General features: G+C 36.8%; 1 protein-coding gene across 3 annotated transcripts in view; it reads right to left on the reverse strand.

Moving 5' to 3' along the window:
- DIAPH1 (diaphanous related formin 1) overlaps window positions 1-19,720 on the reverse strand; it is an 81,137-nt gene that overhangs the window by 30,137 nt on the left and 31,280 nt on the right. For 2 of the 3 annotated variants that reach the window (XM_031953426.1, XM_031953428.1), the window contains 12 exons: window positions 17,100-17,163; window positions 16,083-16,222; window positions 15,518-15,626; window positions 14,336-14,446; window positions 14,054-14,172; window positions 13,249-13,365; window positions 12,302-12,417; window positions 9,045-9,109; window positions 8,019-8,198; window positions 7,062-7,856; window positions 5,927-6,041; window positions 5,456-5,464 (listed from right to left, as the gene is read on the reverse strand). In XM_031953426.1, coding sequence (XP_031809286.1) covers window positions 5,456-5,464; window positions 5,927-6,041; window positions 7,062-7,856; window positions 8,019-8,198; window positions 9,045-9,109; window positions 12,302-12,417; window positions 13,249-13,365; window positions 14,054-14,172; window positions 14,336-14,446; window positions 15,518-15,626; window positions 16,083-16,222; window positions 17,100-17,163 — 1,940 coding nt within the window. The remainder of the gene's footprint in view (window positions 1-5,455; window positions 5,465-5,926; window positions 6,042-7,061; window positions 7,857-8,018; window positions 8,199-9,044; window positions 9,110-12,301; window positions 12,418-13,248; window positions 13,366-14,053; window positions 14,173-14,335; window positions 14,447-15,517; window positions 15,627-16,082; window positions 16,223-17,099; window positions 17,164-19,720) is intronic. The other variant, XM_031953427.1, reaches the window with a different exon arrangement.

Here is a 19,720-nt window from a genome sequence, read left to right on the forward strand (position 1 = left end):
TCTCAAGTATCTATGCCATTAAAAAAAAGCCCATTTACATGGTCCTGAAGCTACAGATGAAAAGAGGGAGGAACCTTTCAAAAAACAATAAAATGTCAGAGATAGAAGGAATCTCATAGGCCATTTAGTCCAAATGATATCTGAACAAAAATCTTCCCTGCAATTTACCCATCAGGAAGTCACTCATGCTTTACTTGAAAATATCTATTAATGAGGATGGCTCTATTTTTTAGGATGTTTTTCTTTACAACAAATGTAAATCTGGATCTGTGTACATTTTACTCCTTATTTTTACTACTGCCATCTTGGGCAAGGCAGAACAACCCCAACCTTTTCTAATAAATACTTGAAATTTGTTATCATGGTCTATACTTGCTTCCTACACCATCCCTCGCAGATCTTAACTGTTTTAACTGATTCTCACATGGGGCTTCAATGAAGCCCTTTATCCAATCCGGTCACCTTCTTTTACGCACTTTAAAGTTTGTTAATGTCCTTTCTCAAATGTGTACCCAAGAACTAAGCACAATACTCCAGATGTAACCTGAACAGAACACCATATCACCTTCCTAATTCTGGATACTATGTAGCTTTAAGGTCCCATTAGCTTTTTTGGCTGGGAAACCCAATCAATCAATAAGCATTCATTAAGGTCCTAATGTGTACAAGGCAAGTGTTAAATACTAATGCCACTAAATGAGTTTCCTGTTCACTCAAGATTTTTTAGTTATTTACTCCTGCTTTCATACTTTTATGAAACTGATTTTCTGAACCCAAGGATTTCCTCAAGGCTCTAATTTCCCAGTTTTTTTTACCTTAACTATCCCCCAATCACCCAAAGTGTTTTCTGACAAGCAGCCAGAACATTATACAGCTTGGAGTTGGATAAAGTCTCTGGAATTATTGCGTCAGACTCTGTACTAGAGAAACAAAATAGATACAAATCAGTAATGAAATTGGTGAAATGTGCCACCTGGTGGTTAAAACATTAAGTGCAATCTGCATTAGGCAAATTTTAGGTATTAAATTAAGAATTTCTGATTTTGATCTTAAGGATACTTCCTTATACTAACAAAAACTGAAACCATTTTACAATTTAGTATATGGTCCCCAAAAGTTGCAGTGACCAAAATATCTTGTCTTGCTTCAGTCAACTTCACAATAAGCCCCTTTAAACCTAATTAGGCAGGGTCTTGGAGAACAGAATATTCCTAGGCCTATCCTTAGAATTTGGCAGGTAGCTTGCCAGAGTTTATACTAGCATAACCTTTAAGAACTCAGGGTCATCTTCCATACCATAACAAGGTACCAGAGTAGGTCTTTAGTGGGAAAAGAATTGCTCAAATTTTAAAAGACTGAGGTTTGAATTGCCTTTTATTTGGCTTTAGCTATCCCTCATTTGTTGTGAAAACTAGATGTGGTAAGTGATTTTCCCAAAGTCTCACAGCTAGCTACAGACAGAGGTAAGATTTGAACTTAAGTTTCCTTATTCCTTGCCCAGTGCTCTTTTTATTACATGCATCTATAGAATAAAAAAGAAAAAGGAAGAAAAGATTATCAAAACTTGTTACAGCAAGATGTACATATTAAGCTAAGTACAAAGTCCCAAAGCAGGACCAATACAATGGAGTTAAATGGAAGGAAATTAAGGAAAGGATATTTTTCAAGGTCTATACTTTCTACTTAAGAAAAATAAATGTTTCCTATTTAAAAAAGCGGGATCTAAAGATATTGAGCATCAAATGACAGAACTTCTGGATACCTATTATTGTCTGTGGCACTTTTTCAGAGGCAATACTGAGCCTAACACAAAAAGAGAAAAGAATTAAAAACTATGGTAACCTTCCAGTTCTTTGATTATTACAATTCTGGTGGGACTGTGTAGTCTGACAATTATTGACTGCTAAGTCAAGTTCTAAGCTTTCCAGAGACTAAATAATACATACAGTACTGGACCACGTGAGGAAGCATTCCTGGTAACCTGAAGGGTAATCAGTATCTTTTGCATTTTAAAATTGCAAGAGAAGTAACAAAAGGGGCCTGACACCCCTAAAAAATTTGCCTAATGAGAAAGCCCGTTAATTTGCTGTCTAGGAAATCTGTCCAACTTGCTTTTGTTTAAGTAATATGAACCTACTCCAACATCATCCAAAAGACAATCCAATAGGAAAGACAACCTGCAAAAAGATAATCATACAAAACTGGTATAATAAATACAAAAATGAACCCCAGAGATCTGAGTGTAAAAGTATGTATGTATGTATGTTACATGCCATGTCCTTACAAAATCTTGATCCAAAATAAGTCTGCAGATTTAATTCAATATTCCCTATTGGGGAATGAAACTGGTTAGATGCCACCTGGTGGACAAAAAGAAGAATACAGGAAAGAAAAAAGAATTCCTTTTTTGGAGGATCCCTTCAGACAGAAGGATTGATTAATCAAATCACAGCTCACAGCATTTAATCAAATTACAGCAATATACTGAGAGTCTGGAATAATCCAAGGACCCTGAAGTACAGATTTAAAGAGTCTGGAAAATAAAAAAGATGTGCCAAAATAAATCAGTGTTCTTAAGAAGACAAACCATTATCTCCGTATTTCTGAGTGAGGCTTTCTTTTAAAGGGAATTATTTTGATTGAGAGAGAATTAGGAGAAGACTTATAATAAAGAGAAACAAAGAATAATAAAGGTGAAACAAATGCTTTTTATGAGAATTTTAAAAAATGTTTTTAACGGAAACTTCCTTAGTTTTAGTTACAACTGAATTATGTCCTAGAGTACATTATTTTATTTTTAGTTCCATTAACATTATAGCACTTTGGAAATATATTAAGTTAAAAGAAGACATTAAGTTCTATACTCAGTGAAACAGAATGGGTCATAGTTATAGCTTTTAATCTTAAAAATAAGAGAATTGCTGCATTCTGGGAAACAAAAAGAAGTGAAAATCTGTAAATAAGCTGAGTCACTAAAATTTTCTCAAGAATCCATTTTCTTTTCATAAAATATCAGAACCTAATGTTCAAATTAGATTTGTGTACTGGGTCTTCCAGGAAGCAAAGGGCAGCAGAGAAGAAAAAAAAAAAAACAGAGTTAGGAACATAAACGTTAGTCTACTAATATTCCAAATCTTGCCATCCAGGTGGAAAATGTTAAAAATATATTTTTGCCATATTTCAGTATTTCAAAGATCTGTGATCTGACAGATGAGGCATTCTGTCTGCCAACACTGATCATAATTTGTGTATGATTTAGATGGTCTTTGCCAAATTGCTCGGACTAAAATACTTAGTGTTCTGTGTACAAGCTGTGTCACAAGGCTGTCTGAACTCCAACAGACTTGTCTTTGAATGGCAGACATAGAATTGATCATCAATTCTATGCTTTAAAAAAAAAAAAAAAAAAAAAAACTTTGTAAACTTCATATCAAGATCCACTATGGCTTTTGATAAACAAAGCTTGCCTCCATATCATCAGGTGATCATAGTAGAACTTTTGGTCTAACTTTTAGTCATAGAACTGGCAGTAAACTTGGTTCATAAAGAACGTACTTTATGGATATCTATTATTCAGATCTGGGCACTCCTAAAAGGCACTAAAAAAAATCCTGTTAACAATTTAAATCTGCTCATCTTCAGAATCATGGACTTAGAATTTATTAATCTGGATGTCAGAATCTTAATATCAATTCAGTGAAAATCAAAGTTTTTACACCTAAAAGAGGCCAGTCCATATCTTTAGAAAAGCTTACTAGAGATATTGAGAATTCAAAAGTAATCCAACAAGCCAAAAACAGACAAAGATCCCTCTCCTATCTTCTGACAGACAAAAAGCTAATGAAGGAATGGATTCTAGGCGATCACAAGGCAAGGGGAGGTCAAGAAAGGAATAGAAAGTTTTATCCAACAGTGGACAAGAAGAGTGAAGTCAAGTTTTTTTTTTTTTTTTGATGAAGATACTAATGGGGGCTGAAGGGATATCAGCACAACCTCTAAATTAAGAAGACCAATGATAATTGTCATCCAGGATTGCAGCAATGAGGGTGGAAGGTCCCCTGGAAGCTCTAAGGGCTAGGACAAAGAAATAAAACTGAACCCTGTCAGCTTACAGTACTATACAAATGCCTAAGTCACTTCCAAGAGTTACCAGAAGCATACATCAGCCTGTCAGGCTCCTTACTGCAACAAATTATAATGTAATTTTGTTCATCAGATTAAAGAAGAAAAATTACAACAGTTACATTATACTAATATACTGGTTTTGCTTATGGAAGGAAAGTGTTTTCTAAAACTGTGCTTATTCCTTTTGTTCATCAGAAGTACACATATATGTCTAGATAACAAAAACAGGAAGGAGATGAAAATTCCAAATTTTAGGGGATGACAATTTCTAAACACTATATAACTGGGGAGAGAAAACTAAAAATTCTCTCCATCCCATTCCAAGGCACCATAGACATTAAATTGTCCTTAGAAGGAAAAAATGAGGAAACAACAACAAAGTAAATTCTTTTCATTTTCAGTTTTGTCTGACTCTCTGAGATCCCACTTAGGGTTTTCTTGGCACAGATAACCAGAATGGTCTGCTATTCTCTTCTCCAGCTCATTTTATGAGATAAAGATTGAAGCAAATAGGATAAAAATGACTTGCCCAGGGTCACATAGCTAGCAAGTTTCCGAGTCAAGATTTGAATTCTGATGAATTTAGAAAGATCTTCTTAAGTCCAAGTCCAGCTCACTATCCACTATGCCACTTACCTTTCCATAAATAAGACATATTAGCTTTTCTAAAATATGATGAAAACAGTATGAGAATTATAAAAATTGTTGAACAGAACTAAAAGAGCAGTAAAGAAGTTATATAGTGCCTGATTTTGAGTTTCAGCTCCACCTCTGATAACTGTAATTTTGGTTAAGCCATCTGACCCTTCTGAACCTCAGTATTCTCATTTATAAAATTTTGCAATAACTGTCCTCATCCTTTAAGGCTACTATGATGACCAGATGAGATAATATATATTACAGTATGCTGAATACATATATAAAGAATCTTTGTAAAGATACACTCTATACAAATGTATTAACAACAATATGCAGGGGAACATATGACAACATATCAGAGGTAATTACTCATCATTTTCCAGAGAAAGAGAGAAATGCTGTAGCTTGAATGATGCTTAAATTCACAAAAAGCTTTCTTTCCTACTAAGTTAGAGGTTAGATTACAATATCTGTTATTCCTATGAACCCTTATAATTTAAAGAATACTCTACCAAATAAATCACATATGGCTTTATTCACTAGAACTGAATTCCCAATATCATGATTCACTTACCTGAATATCTCTTGTTTCATTCACTCAACACTACTTTTCATTTCTGCCTCTTTTCATTTTCTCAATTTGGGAAACCCAACTTTAATTTTCTGAAATTCTCTGCCATGTTATACTTACCTTTGGAAGCTTCAGGAGAAGTGGGCCAGGGAGGAAAAAAACCATCAGAAGTTGGAATAAAATGAGGGAAAGAAGAATCAGAACTAGTTCATTGTTATTTATAGTCAACCACACACCCACCCCAACACAATCCACCAAGATATGGCAGGTACAAGGCAAGTCAGAGTTATATCACTTAGTGTGCCCTAGAGCTCATTGAAATCATACTATCCATTCACATAATTCAATGTAATCACATGATAATTCAGAAATATTTAAAATTTCATCCACTCCAAATAAATTATTTTTCTAATCTTTTTATCCTCAAAGAAAGAAAACGTATGTTTTTCCTAAGGGACAAATCCCATTCTAAACCACCCAATATCTCCTTTTTATCCTCAATTTCCTTTCCTAGCTTAGTCAAGGCTAATAAATTCCTACTCCACAGGATATTCTCTGGACCTGAACTGTCTCCTAAAGGAAAGTACTTACTTTTTGTCTGGGCTGAGAAGGTATGTGTGAGCTTAGCAAATAGCTCATTGTTCTCAAACCGGTCCTCTTTTACCTTTGTCCAAAAACAATCCTGGGACAGATCTTCGGCAACAAACTGTGAACACAGGTGAGTTCTACAGTCAGTATTATAGGCTCCATGTTTTCCCACTCATGAAAACTAAATTATAGATATGGAAAGCAGGTAGAGAAATTTTAAAGCACCAATTTATAGGAATAAAGTTTTAACAAAATGTCATAAAGCAGGGACAGCTAGTTGGTGCAATGAATAGAGCACCAGCCCCGAAGTCAGGAGGACCTGAGTTCAAATCTGACCTCAGACACTTAACACGTCCTATCCTATCTGTATTGACCCTGGGCAAGTTACTTAACTCCAATTGCCTCAAAAAAAAAAAAAAAAAAAAAAAAAAGTAATGAAGCAGCTACAATTTTTAAAGCTGGAACAAGAGATATGGACTCCAAATTAAAACAAAGAGAGCTTAATTCTCTCTGCTCTCTTAATTATACATTCAAATCTCTCTAGCTCTAGTAACTTTAAGACTCCAGATACTGTGGTATTCCTGATACTTCTTTTAACTAGATCTAATTCTAAATGTGTTAATTCTGTCAAGTGAATAAGTCAATCACCTGACCCCATTAATCTCTTTTCATTTGAGTCTGAGCCCTAGGAGAAGGCAATTTACTCAGACTCCTAATGGTTTCAAAGTACACTCTTGTAAGATTAAGTTTAGACATGATCAGTTCTAACAGGAAGAAAAGATACAGATGTATGCATTTTAATGACAAATGGAATCCATGACTTTTACAGCAGGGCATTATCAGCTGCCTAAAAACTATGGAATGGCTGATTGTGAAATTCTGTTACCACAGTGCTGCCATCTTCTGGAGTAAAAGGTTAAATACATTAAGTTGATAAATCCAAAATTTAAAAGCAAAGGTCTGTATATATAAGCTTAATAAATCGTTGTTGAATGATGCTAACACCAGAAGACAATGCTGGGGCAAAGGAAAGTAAGGGAAGTCTATCCTGGGAGTTTAACCACTTAAAAAAAGACTAAGGCAAGAATCAGATGCAGTTTCTTGACTATGAACTTTTGAATTTGGCAACAGCACTTACCTTGGACCAGTTTGGCCTTCGGAGCTGCACCTCTGGCTTATAAAGCTTCTTTGGAACCAAGCCATAGGGCAGAACTGGAGCCGCAGTCACTCCCAGACCCCCAAATGCAGGGGGAGGTGGAGGCATACCCATTCCTGGGGGAGGTGGAGGGATACCAGGAACCCCTGAGAGAGGAGGGGGTGGAGGGATTCCACCAGGTAAAGGAGGAGGAGGGGGGGGCATTCCAGCTCCACCAGGCAGGGGAGGGGGAGGAGGAATGCCAGCTCCACCAGGTAGGGGGGGAGGAGGAGGAATGCCAGCTCCACCAGGTAGGGGGGGAGGAGGAGGAATGCCAGCTCCACCAGGTAGGGGGGGAGGAGGAGGAATGCCAGCTCCACCAGGTAGGGGGGGAGGAGGAGGAATGCCAGCTCCACCAGGTAGGGGGGGAGGAGGAGGAATGCCAGCTCCACCAGGTAGGGGGGGAGGAGGAGGAATGCCAGTTCCACCAGGTAGGGGGGGAGGAGGAGGAATGCCAGCTCCACCAGGTAGGGGGGGAGGAGGAGGAATGCCAGCTCCACCAGGCAGGGGAGGCGGAGGGGGTGGAGGGGGTATATTAATGCCACCAGGCAGAGGAGGAGGGGGAGGAACATTAATACCACTAGCTAAAGGAGGAGGTATGTGGGAGTCACTAAGCAGAGGAGGGGCAGAAGGAATAGTATCACTGCTAGGGGCAAGAGGAACAGAAGAGACAACTGCAGCTGAGAGAGAAGCCATGTCCTTTTTGGCATCTTCTAGCTCCTTAGACAAACTGGCAACCTACAGAAGAAAGTGACACAACATAAGAAATTGAGCACTTTCCACCTACATTCCCAGCAAAGGGTAATTCATTCCAATTCTTAAGAATGCCTTTTTTGAGGCTTTAGAATGACCAATTTTAATAGGTGGCTACATATACTATCTCCCCTGCCCCAATATTACCTTTCCAGTCAGCTGAGAGACTTCAGCTTCCAGGTCCTTTTTCTCAGTAGCTAATTGTTGTTTCTCTGCATCCAATGTTTGCTTCTCTCCTTGTAGTTCCTGGAGTTTCTGTTCAAAGTCACCCTCCATCTTTTTCATTTCCACCTGTAGCTCATGCCGGGCAGTTAGCTCTGAGTCCAGCTAAATAAAAAAACAATCAGTATTTCAGGAAGCTCCTCTATCTCTCAGGACAAGATATTGTCTCACATACCATATTATAGTTTTATTTTACCTCTGGAGCTGCCCCATACCAGAGGCAATGCCTAGGGAGAATGATAATGCCTTGACCTAAAAACTTAGGAGTTGAGAGTGGGAAATCCTAGATATTATTCCAATGGGTCATCCTATTTCTGGAGTCACAAATATAGGTCTGAAGTTTAAGGACATTTCCTTCATTCAACCTGGCCAGTTAGTGGAATTAGCTTGCATTTATTTTTATAGCTCTTTAAAATGTAGAAAGCAAGGCATACAGAAGGGAATTTGGGAGTAAAAGCCACTCTTTCCCACAAAAGAGCACTAACATGCCCAAGGATGGCCATCAGGAATCCAAAACCAAAGAACACAGGGCCAGGTGAACATAGATAAAATCATAGCCACAAAAATCTAGACCTATTCAGGACCTTATTGCTCCAAGAAACCTAAGAATGTCAACACAAACCAAGAGAGCAGTTGATTATTCAGGGTCACCATTTTTGACAGCTATATTGTTGATGGCCCAGGAAAGAAAATAGCACAAAATAATGTTTCTACATGTCCATATCCATGCTGCTTTCCAAACTAAGCAGCTATATAAGGTCCAAAAACAGGACTCTTTCCATGGATCCAAACTGTGTGCCAACCTTAGCAGATTAACTAGAAAAGGGGCAAATGTGGAGAGAAGAGTGGAGGGAAAGAGCAAAGTAGTGGGCTGGGCAGGGATGATTGACTTTTGGACAAAAAGATGATGGAGATGCTTTAATTAAACTTTCCTTAGCTCCCCATAATTACCTTCTTTTCCAACTCTATAGCTTTGGCCTCAGTTTTCTCCACTTTTGTTTTATCAATCATTTGATCTGAAACAAAAAAAAGATAAGTAAAATTTCCAATTCTCTCTGCCCTCTCATTCCATGCTAACCAAGAATCTTTCTTGTATCCTCTAGAATATATTTTTAAAAATAGATACCTTTTTTTCCCCATTACATTCAACCTAAATGGGCTTATAATCACTAATTTTATATACAAAGCATGATCCTCCTAGAATCTACTGAAGTACCTCCCAGATGTTACATAGGCTCAAAGTTGTGAGCATATGTGTAAAAATAAGGATGAGATCTAGATACAAGACAGGGAGACAGACTAGTAAACTTTTTGGATCTAGAACTATATTTTCTCTTATATGCTTTATTTTCCTATTTCCATAAGAGGTGGTATCATCCTTCTAGTTGTACAAGTTCAAAAACATAAATGACATCAGCAACAATTGAAATTAAATATATAGAAGATTATCATCAGCTTTCATATGGTCTCCTTCATTAAGAACATAATCTGATGATGTTCACTTCTTTTAAAGAGGTTCATAGATGTTGATGCTCTCCCCATATGAATAGAAAGAAGCTAAAGAGCAACAAAGCTCCCACTGACAGTCATCCTATGCCCTGTGATTAAAAGGGAATTGACCTAAATGATTATAATGCCCAAAAGATTGAAGATAACTTCATACTTACAATTTTGTTTTGCCTTCTTTGTGGTAAGTGGTATTATTTTCCTACTTAGTATTTGAAAATAAAAAGATATATCTCCTCCTAACAATCTAGCCCATTTTCCAGATATTCAAGCCCATTACTTCATCCTAGTTCCAAGGATATAAAGAAAACCAGGTATATTGAATCCTGGACTTTAAAATGATATAAAGTCAAATTCATCCTTTAGTAAATTGTGAAAAGTCTAGATAAACTATTTTGAGATTATATTTAATCTTACCATCTACCTAACTAATGTATCTGACTGGTTTGGCTTTGAGGGGAGAATCTTGACTTCAGAATCTAACCTTAAGAAGGGAAGGAGCTCCTATGAGTGCAGCATTTCTATCTTCCAGAATCTGCTGTTTTTCCCATGTTCATATAGAGAAGGAATCAACATTTTATTTATCAATAGATTAGCTCCTACTTCAAATAGAAAAAAGTTTTAGGGACTTGTAATAGAAAGTTGACTTGTCCATTAATGTTCCTTTAAATCAAGGGTGGGGAATGTTTGGCCCTCAAAATCATCTGCTAAGCCAACCACAGATGATGATGAGCTGAAAGCTAGGTACAACCACCTCCCACTGCTTGAGTCTATAAATTGATAATTTTGTAGGGCCTGCAAATGATGTTCTAAATATCCAAATGGCCCTTGGCAGAGAAAAGGTTTCCCAATCCTGCTTTAAATAGTAGCATCAAAGTAAGGAAAACATGTTGAAGGCCAAATATTTATAAGTGCTGATATAATCTACTTAATCTTGGGATAAATGTCCTTTTTTTTTTTTTTTTTTTCAAATTAATCTTTTGCAATAGCCTTCTCCTAGGTCTCCCTGCTTCAAGGCCCTTCCCAATCCAATATATTCTTTACAGAGTTTACTGAAGTGATGTTCCTGAAGGCAAGGTCAAATGAATTCCTGACCTAAAGATTACATTTTCTATTTGGGTAGGTAATAAGATGGGAAGGAGGAAGAGAGGGAGGAAAGAAGAAAGGAAAGGAGGAAGAAAGGAAGGGAGGGAGGGAGAGAGGAAAGGATGAACACTAAGATGATTTTTATGAATGGGTTGCTACTAGCTTGAGATTCAGGAAAGGCTTCATGAAGAAGACAGAGCTTGAGTTCAGTCTCTGAGGAAACTAGGGGTTCTAAAAGGAAGAAATGAGGGGTAGTACACTCAAAGTAAAGATTTTTGTGCTTTTGTAATATCCCCCTGGAAGATATTGAAAGAACAGATCTCTTTTCTCCTCCCCCCTCCACAAACTGCGCATGCGCACGCACACACATGTGCGTGCGCACACATACACCCCTTAAGAAATTTGCCTTCCCTAGATGCCAAGGCATAGGAATAGGAAATGTAAAGTCATATATGAAAAAAAAGTAAGGATAGAACAACCAAATCATAAAGGATGTGACAGGAACATGTAATTAAGACCAAAAGGATACACCAAGGCTGGATTGTAAAGGATTTTAATGCCAAATAGAGGAGTTTTATTTTATTCTAGATAAAAAAGGATCCAAATACCCTTGAGAATAAAGAATGAAGTTTACTGAATAAAGCTGTGACATGGTTATTAGACTTGGACTTTGAAAAACACATTTTGGCAGTTGTGTGGAGGATAGAATGTATTGAACAAAGACCTGAGATAGGTAGACTAGTTAGGAGGTTATTGCAACAATTTAGATAAGGATTTAAACTATAATGGTGACTATTTAGAGAGAAAAGATGTTAGATGTAATAGATAGATGCAGAGGTAGAAATGATAAGATTTGATAACTGATGGGGTATCTGAGGTCAGTGAGAAGAGCTTTAGATGACAATGAGGTGGTGAACCTGAGTGACTGGAAAGAAAGTGCTGTACTGGATTGTTAACTACAGAAGTGCAGAAGATAATAGTGTAAAAAAGCAAGATAGTTATTTTGGATATGTTGCATCTGAGATGATTTTAGGGCATTTAATTCAAAATGCCCAAAGGTAGTAGTTGGTGATAAGAGATTGGAGCACAGAAAGGAGAAAAGGACAAGATAAAGAATAAAATAAATGCTTCCATTTGGTATTTGGCCCTTTAAGTTCTTAGTTTGTCTCCAACTTATGTTTCCAGTATTATTATATATTGGTTTCTTTTCAGATATTCTTCATTACAGCCAAACTAGCCTTAGTATTGTTCTTCACGCAAAACACACAATTGCCCATCTCCAAGCCTTGACACAAGCTTGAAAAGCTCTCCTTTCCTCATTTGCCTCACAGAACCCCTAATTTCCTTTAGAGCTAGGCTCAAATGACACCATCTATACGAAGCCTTTCCACAAAATGACTTGGTATTCATTTTGGACATATTCATACGTGAACATGCTATCTCACTCTACAGAATGTGAATTTCCTGAAGAGTGTTATGTCATTTTTGTCTGCCTCTCCAGCACCTAGTATTATGTCTGGCATTTAATAAATGTTTATTCTTCTGGCTAATTAACTGGGAAGGGAGATATGAGATGATGAAAAGCAAAGGCAGCAGTAAGTAACCCCTGTGCTTACCAATCAATCCTTCAATGTCTACTTGGAGGTGTCGGCACTTGAAGTCGGGATCAGCACCATTCTTGTGAAGCACTATCTGGGATATACACTCATCTATCAGTTTATAGTACTGAGGTCTGCAGAAAAGAAAAAGGAAGTGAGAAATAACTAAAATACCCTCAGATCCAAAGAAGGTCTGGGCTCTAGAAGTCACATGGCTACAATAAACAGTTTTAGTGCCTCTCCTCTAATGATTATTTCAAATTCATCCTGCCCATACTTTGTACAGTTATTTGAAACTCTGTACTCCCTCATTAGAATGTGAGCTCTTAGAAACAAAAGATTTTCTGTTAACTTTCTTTGTCCCCATCATTTAGTGCAGTATCTAGCACAAAAAAACCCTTAATAAATGTTGGTTGAACAACTGAATCAATTACTAACTCAGTATGGAGTCCCAGGGGAAAAAAAAATTGAGATAAGATCTTTTTTAGAAATCTGAAATAAGGTCACTATAGCCATGCCATGATCTATTCTACTTCAGCTACCCTGTTTTCTGTATTATCAAAAGCCAAAAATTCCTGCTCTCCATTTTTACACTCCTTCTCTCTCACAGAATCCTTCTCTTCCTCTGAAAAGACAAGACTACCATCATCTGCTGACTATTCCTTTTCAATAAAATGGGCAAATATATAGCTCCTTTACTCCAAAAGGAAATAACTTTAAAGATTAAAACCTTAAACTGTCCCCACCCCAAAATAAATTGTACCCTTTACATCTTTTAAGCCAACAGGGGTAGTTTTTTTGCCTAATTAGAGAGAAAATTATCAGACAACTATGGCTGTGCAGGAATGCTGATCCTTAGTTTTCATTACTACCTCTACCCTATAATCTAAAAGTTTGTTTTATCCCTTTAACACCAAAGTAGTGCCTGCCTCTAGCTTTCCCAAGGACCCTGCCAATCACCACACCTGGCCTCGTAGTCATTTCGGACCAGCAGCAGATGCTGCAGGATAGATAGGAAGAGTGGCTCAGCCTTTGAATCCTTAACTGTGTTCAGGAGGATCTGAAAAACTTCACTGAAATCAGTGGGAAAGAGGCAAGGGCTAAGGAAAGCATGACTTTTGGAAATTAGACTAGTCACTGATTATTCCTGACACTTGTGGAAATGCAATGATACTAGTAAGATGCCCACCATGCCCCACCTTAAAAACCTGTCCACCTCCCCAGAAAAAGCCCCCTCAACTCAAAAGACCACTGTGCAAAAGGGTTATGTTGTAAAATTCTTCAGATCTAAAGGATCAAGTAGTAGCAAAGAGAACATAAAGTAACTGCACAAGTACTAGCATCAGATCTCAACACATAACCAAATATTTGTTAGCGACTCTCAATCTCATCTAAGAAGTAAGTACAAAGGAGTTAAGAGACATACACATCTCCTTAAAAGGTCATGTTTTGACCACATTCCTTGACTTCTGTCAATTACATTCAAATCTCATAGTATTCCCAGGAAGTAAATACTAATTTTTTTTGGCCTCTTCTATTATAAAGGACTTTCTGATGTCTTTGTCTGAGGAGTCTCAGAAAAGAGAAGCTTAAGAATACTGTAAAGACTGCCTACAAAGTTCTTTTGCTGGGTCAATTATATATGGATCTGAGTTTCTTAAATACAGTGAAATCTTTCTAAGCACATAAGGATTTCACCCCAAAATCAGCTACTACAACTCAATTTAACAAAAGCATCACATTTGGAGCCACTATGTAGCAGAAGGATATTCCATTTCCATTCGTATATCTTCCAATCTTCCCTTCAGGTCATAGGAATCCTCCTCCCCTTGCTCATCAAACACAGCCAGCTGTACCTTCATATCTTCATTCTCCATCAGTCGCAGATCCTATCAACAGTCAAAAACAGACAACAGAAAAGTGTCCATTATGTCTTCATTGTTTTCCAAAATTGTTTTATAATTATGAACAAGGTTTTCAAGAAAATGAGAGCTATTAGTGCAAAGAAAAAAGGAAAAACCAATTCACATAATTTTGAGGACCTGCCCTCACCTTAAGTACTTGCTGCAGACCTGAGCGCATCAGCTCACTTCGGATATGGACTCTGAAATCAAGTTCTTCTGCAGGTGTGATTAGGGCATTGATCAATTGTAGACATCCCACCTAAGATGGAAAGATAAGACAACTGGGTCAGGTTAACTTCTGGAGGAAACTAAGGAACTTTTTTCCATTTAATTTATTTTTAAGAGGAAAATACATACCTAGCATAGATCTTACAAAAGCTATTAAAAGTCATGAGGCCCAATTTAAACACTAGCCTGAATAGATCAAAGTTTTTAATATGATTCCTGGGACTGTGAAACTCTGGATTGGGCAAGTATCTATTTTATTTTAAAATTCAATTTTCCCAGCTATAAGATAGTCACATCAATTTCCTCATCAAAGATGAATTAAAAATGAGTGATCAGACCTTTTTTTCTTTTTTAGCCAACATCTATCGTTAGTATAGGAAGGTCTTCAGTAAGGAAACTTCCTCTACCATGGCCATCAGCAATTCATCTGTAACTCAGTCTTAAGAGAGATGCAATGATGGGGACACTGAGAGACTGAATGATTTGCCCAAGGTTCACTCACTGGTTTGGACTTGAACCCTAATGAATCTAACTACAATCCCCCATGTCAAAGTGTCTCTCAATCCAAAATGTATCTAATCAAAATTTCTAAAATTTTGTACAGTACCCACTGACAAGTGGTCATCTAGCTTCTATTTGAAGACCTAGTATCTTTTGTGTACTCCACAATTAGCCAATCCTAATTATTTGAAAATATTTCCTTATAACTTCCAAACAATGGCTTTTACCAGGCCCTACTTCAGGACCAAGTAAAACAAGTCTTTTTCTCCCATAATTTCTAAATACTTGAAAACTAGCATCATACTCCTCTAAGTCTTCCCTTTTCTAAATTAAATATTCTTAGTTCTTTTAACCAATTTTTATAGAATATGATCTCCAGAACTGCCTGCCATCATGCTAGATATGCTCCAGCTTACCAATGACTTTCCTAAAATGTGATATCCAAGAAAGTTTCCTTTCTTGGAAAAGAAGTCCCATATTTATCCTTTAGCATAAAGGACACAAAAAGAAGACACTCAATTTGTTCTATTGAGAGACTGGAAGATGCAAGAAATATTGCCCCCCACATTTAGTTCTCAGGCGCTGCTCTCAGTTTACAAACCTTGAGAGCAATAGAGGTTCCACTCTTTAATCCCTCCAAGAGAGGCTGGAAGCGGTCTACTTCCTCCATCTCTGCTCGCTCTGTCATAGCCTCCAGAACACGTTCATTCCTATATTGGAGGTAGTGAGTGGAAGATGAGGGAAAAAAGATTAGGGAAAAAGAAAGATGGATTATTCAGAGTCTTACCCCAGAGTAAGGGTAGGGTAAGAAGGGAAAAGAAAGAGTACAATTATTCTGGCACAATGACACAAGAAGATCTTTCTATAAATAAAGGAAAATTGCCATACCACTGTTTATACTACTCCTCAGAGGCTTCAAAAGTAGACAGTGGCCCAAAGATCTCATTTACTAGTCCTCCTAATACAGTTTCCACTTATGACTCTTGTACTAGGAATGAGAATCACCAAATTCTATACCAAGTATAAAGAGACAGTGTCCAAGCAACTGAGTTCAAATGTCATATTCCCTCAAACCCAAGCAAACCATCCCTCTAGCACATATACTTTGAGAGATTTTAAAAAAAGGGAAAGGAAATGGGGAAAGAAGAAAATTTCAAATCACATACATATCCTCAGGCTGTGGTAGAATGCAAAGAGCAGACAGAAGCTTGGCTGCATCAATCATCATATTAGGGACAGCAGGGTCCATGGCTCTGACCAGCAGTAGGATTCCTTCTTCTGTTTCCAACATCGTCTTGATCCCAAACTAGCAAAGGAATAACAGAAAAGAAGGATGTAAAGACTTAAGATCCCAATGACAGAATGTGAAGGAACAGAATCTCATGCATCTTTCTCAGCAGACTCCTAGACTACAAGTCAAGCAAAATCTCTTCCTGCAGAGATATAAGAACCCAAGTTCTCCAAAGATAGAGAAGAATTATTACTCATTAATACAAATAAGTGTGTAAATGAATAAGGGAGAACTAATCTGATATCAAGTTATCTTTTTTTTTTATTATGAGTAAAAACAGAAAAAGCAAGGGTATTCCAAAAACAGGCATATGTGAGAAGTACTAGACTACAGTGGAACAAGAGAGGAAGTAGCTAGATGGCATAGTGAATAGAGCTGTTCCTTGGGTCAACGAGATCTGAGTTCAAATCAAAGTTCAGACACTTATTTACTGTATGACCCTGGCCAAGTAGCTTAACTTCTGTTTGTTTCAGCTTTCCCAATAAAATGAAGATCATAATAGCACCTTCCCAGAGGTTTTGTGAGATCAAATGAGATAATATTTGTAGAGTATTTAGCATAATGTCTGGCATATACATTATATAAATGTTGTTATTATTATTAAATAAGGAGAGAGATCAGACTTTTGAAAAGAATATATGCAGGTTAGGAAATCAAAAAACAAAGGACAAAAAAAAAAAACAAAACACCAAGGGAGGAAGACAACTAAGCTGGAAAGGACTAATAAAGGATGTATAGGTGCTACTTAAAAAAAAAAAAAAAAGGTATGAACTAGCATAATGAAATCATTTAACTTCATGCTCTTGGCTGACTCTTTGGAGTTGTAAGTGGAGAGAGAATTGGGTTAGGATTGTGGAAGACACAGGGAGATGGAGAAGGGAAAAGATCTCACCTTGTTGTTCATAAAAGCTTTCAAGCAGCGAATAATCTCATGCTTATTACGGCTGTCGTAGCTTCTGCACAAAGAAGAAACAATCAATGAAATGCCTTTAATGCTTCATTTTCTCCCAACATCCAAAGGAGAGGCTTCTAAACTGGGACACAAAATTCAACCCTGAAATCCCAAAGGCAAAAAAAAAAAAAAAAAAAAAAGGGTAATACCATTCACTTCAATACACATTTAAGTGTTTGCTATGGAGGTAATTTGATAAGACCAAGGTAAGGCAAATCCAATCCTCAAGGAGCTTTACATTTTACAGAAGGAAAGGAAACGGAATATGTAAATGAATAAAGATAAGATCATTTGAGGAGTGTAACAATAGCCACAAATATGGGGAGTCTGGAAACATTTTCCTTGAGCTGAATCTTAAAGGAAGTTGAGGATTTTAAGCTAAGAGAAGTATAGGTAAAGAAGGAATGCTTCCAAATGCAAGGGGGAAAGGGCATGAAGACAGGAGATGCTAAGTTTGAGGAACAGTAAATAATATGACCTGGCTAGATTCTAGAGAGTATGAAGGAGCTGAAAAGTTATGTTGGAACCAGATTATGAGAGACTTTATATATTAAGGAGAGTTATATATTAGGGAGAGAAGTTTGTATCCTAGACGTCTAGGATACAAAGGATACTAAGAAGTCACTGGAAACTTGAGCAGAAAATGATATGGTTAAATGTTTCAGAGCTTCAAAGTTAAGATTATCTGATGAGAATAGGACCACAAATCTTCCCACTAATCTTCTAGGCACCCACAGAATCAATTTTCTTTCATATTTTTCAAAGTCCTGTATCAACATCTCAGTGTGGTATGGACTACAAGCTCTGAAAAGTTCAACCAATCTGAAAAGACTTTAAATACTGATCCAATGATCCATGTCTACTGTCTTTGAAATCCAGCTAAGTGTGATGAATTTTTTGGCCAATTCTACTCAGACTATTTACTAAGTTATAAAAGAGTTGATGGCTACATCAAAGCAAGGAGTAGTCTCCCTCTTTTCCCAAAATAGATTGCCACCTCCTATAGGAAACCCCTACCCTGTTCTCCCCTCTCCATTTATATTATCAGTGTATAAATTTCTAGACCCCTGAAGCAACTATTTACTAAAGTGATTTTTTTTTTAGATTTTTACCATTTAGAAAAATGCCCCACAATTTAATATCTCACTCCATTATACCCTATTAAAATTTAAAAAGCATTAAGAACCAACTGTATGACATACACTATATTAGGTATTAGTTATGAAGACAAAACCAGAGTTTCTACCCTCAAAGAATTTACATTCTACTCAGAAAAATAGACATACACAGAAATATATAATAAAATTTATACACAGATAATACAAACGGGGAGGGGAGAACACTACAAAGTAGAGTAAGGATATTCTACAGTAAGGCATCTGTTTTGGAAAAAAAAAAAAAAAAAAGAGGAGATTCCAGAGGTATAGGTGAAGAGGGAAATCATCATAGGCAAGGGGGACAGCCTAGGTAAAGGCATGGGACAGGAGATGAAAAATCTTCTATTGGGACAGTAAGCAGGCCAGTTTGGCTGAACATAGAATATTTAAGAGGAAGTAATAAATAATTATTCTTAAAAGAAAGATTAGGTTCAGATTTTGAAAAATATTGAATGCCAGATTGGAGGCTTGATTGTATTTTATCCTAGAAGAATACTTTGAAGTCTCTTAAGCAAGGAAATGAGGTAGCCACAACTATGCTTTAGGAATGGCTAACTGGCAGGAACATAGAAAATGAATTAGATAGGGAAAAAACTTGAAACATAAAGAACAATTAGAAGGCTCTTTTAAAAATCAAGGTGAGCCATTGGGAATAATAGGCAACACTACATATATACCATGAAGGGCATAGCACCCTCCAAAAATCTATAAAGACATAAGTAGGGGAGGAATAGGTAGATGAGGAAGCAAAGGGTGAGGAAGAAGACAAGGGAGGGATTCTCAGGTGGGGAGAGGTTAAGTAATAGCAAGATAAGTTAAGGAGCAAAATTAAAGCAAGGTGTCAGCAGGGACAGGAAAGGTGTGTGTGTGTGTGTGCATATATATTATATATGTATACATAGATATATTTTTTTTAAACTATAACTTACTTAGGATTGGGGGACAAAAGAGGAGAAAAAAATAAAATAAGGTATGCAGCAGAGAACAAAAGCACAATTTATAAGAAAGTAAAAAAAAAATAGACATTCATGAATAAAATTTCTTCCATTTATATATATATATATACTTTCTTGATTTGGTAATTTATTACTATATATTTTGAACCCTCCATCTTGTTCTGCTAGCACATGACAATGTTCTCTTTTGTTTTATTTTGTTTTGTATTTCTTCTCTATTTTTCTGTTTGTTTTTTTAAATAAATTTTAAAAAATAAATAAAAATCTAAGTGAGAAATGATAAAGGCTTGAATTAGGATGCTAGATGTGAGAGTAGAGTGAAGGGATGGATAAAAGATGTTGTGGAGGTAGAAATAACAAAACCTGGCAACTGGATTTTTGGCATTAAGAATTTTTTTTTTTTTTTTGCTGAGGTAAGTGGGGATAAGTGCCTTTACCCAGAGTCACA

Source organism: Sarcophilus harrisii, chromosome 2 (genome assembly GCF_902635505.1).
Source record: "Sarcophilus harrisii chromosome 2, mSarHar1.11, whole genome shotgun sequence".
NCBI lineage: Eukaryota > Metazoa > Chordata > Mammalia > Dasyuromorphia > Dasyuridae > Sarcophilus > Sarcophilus harrisii.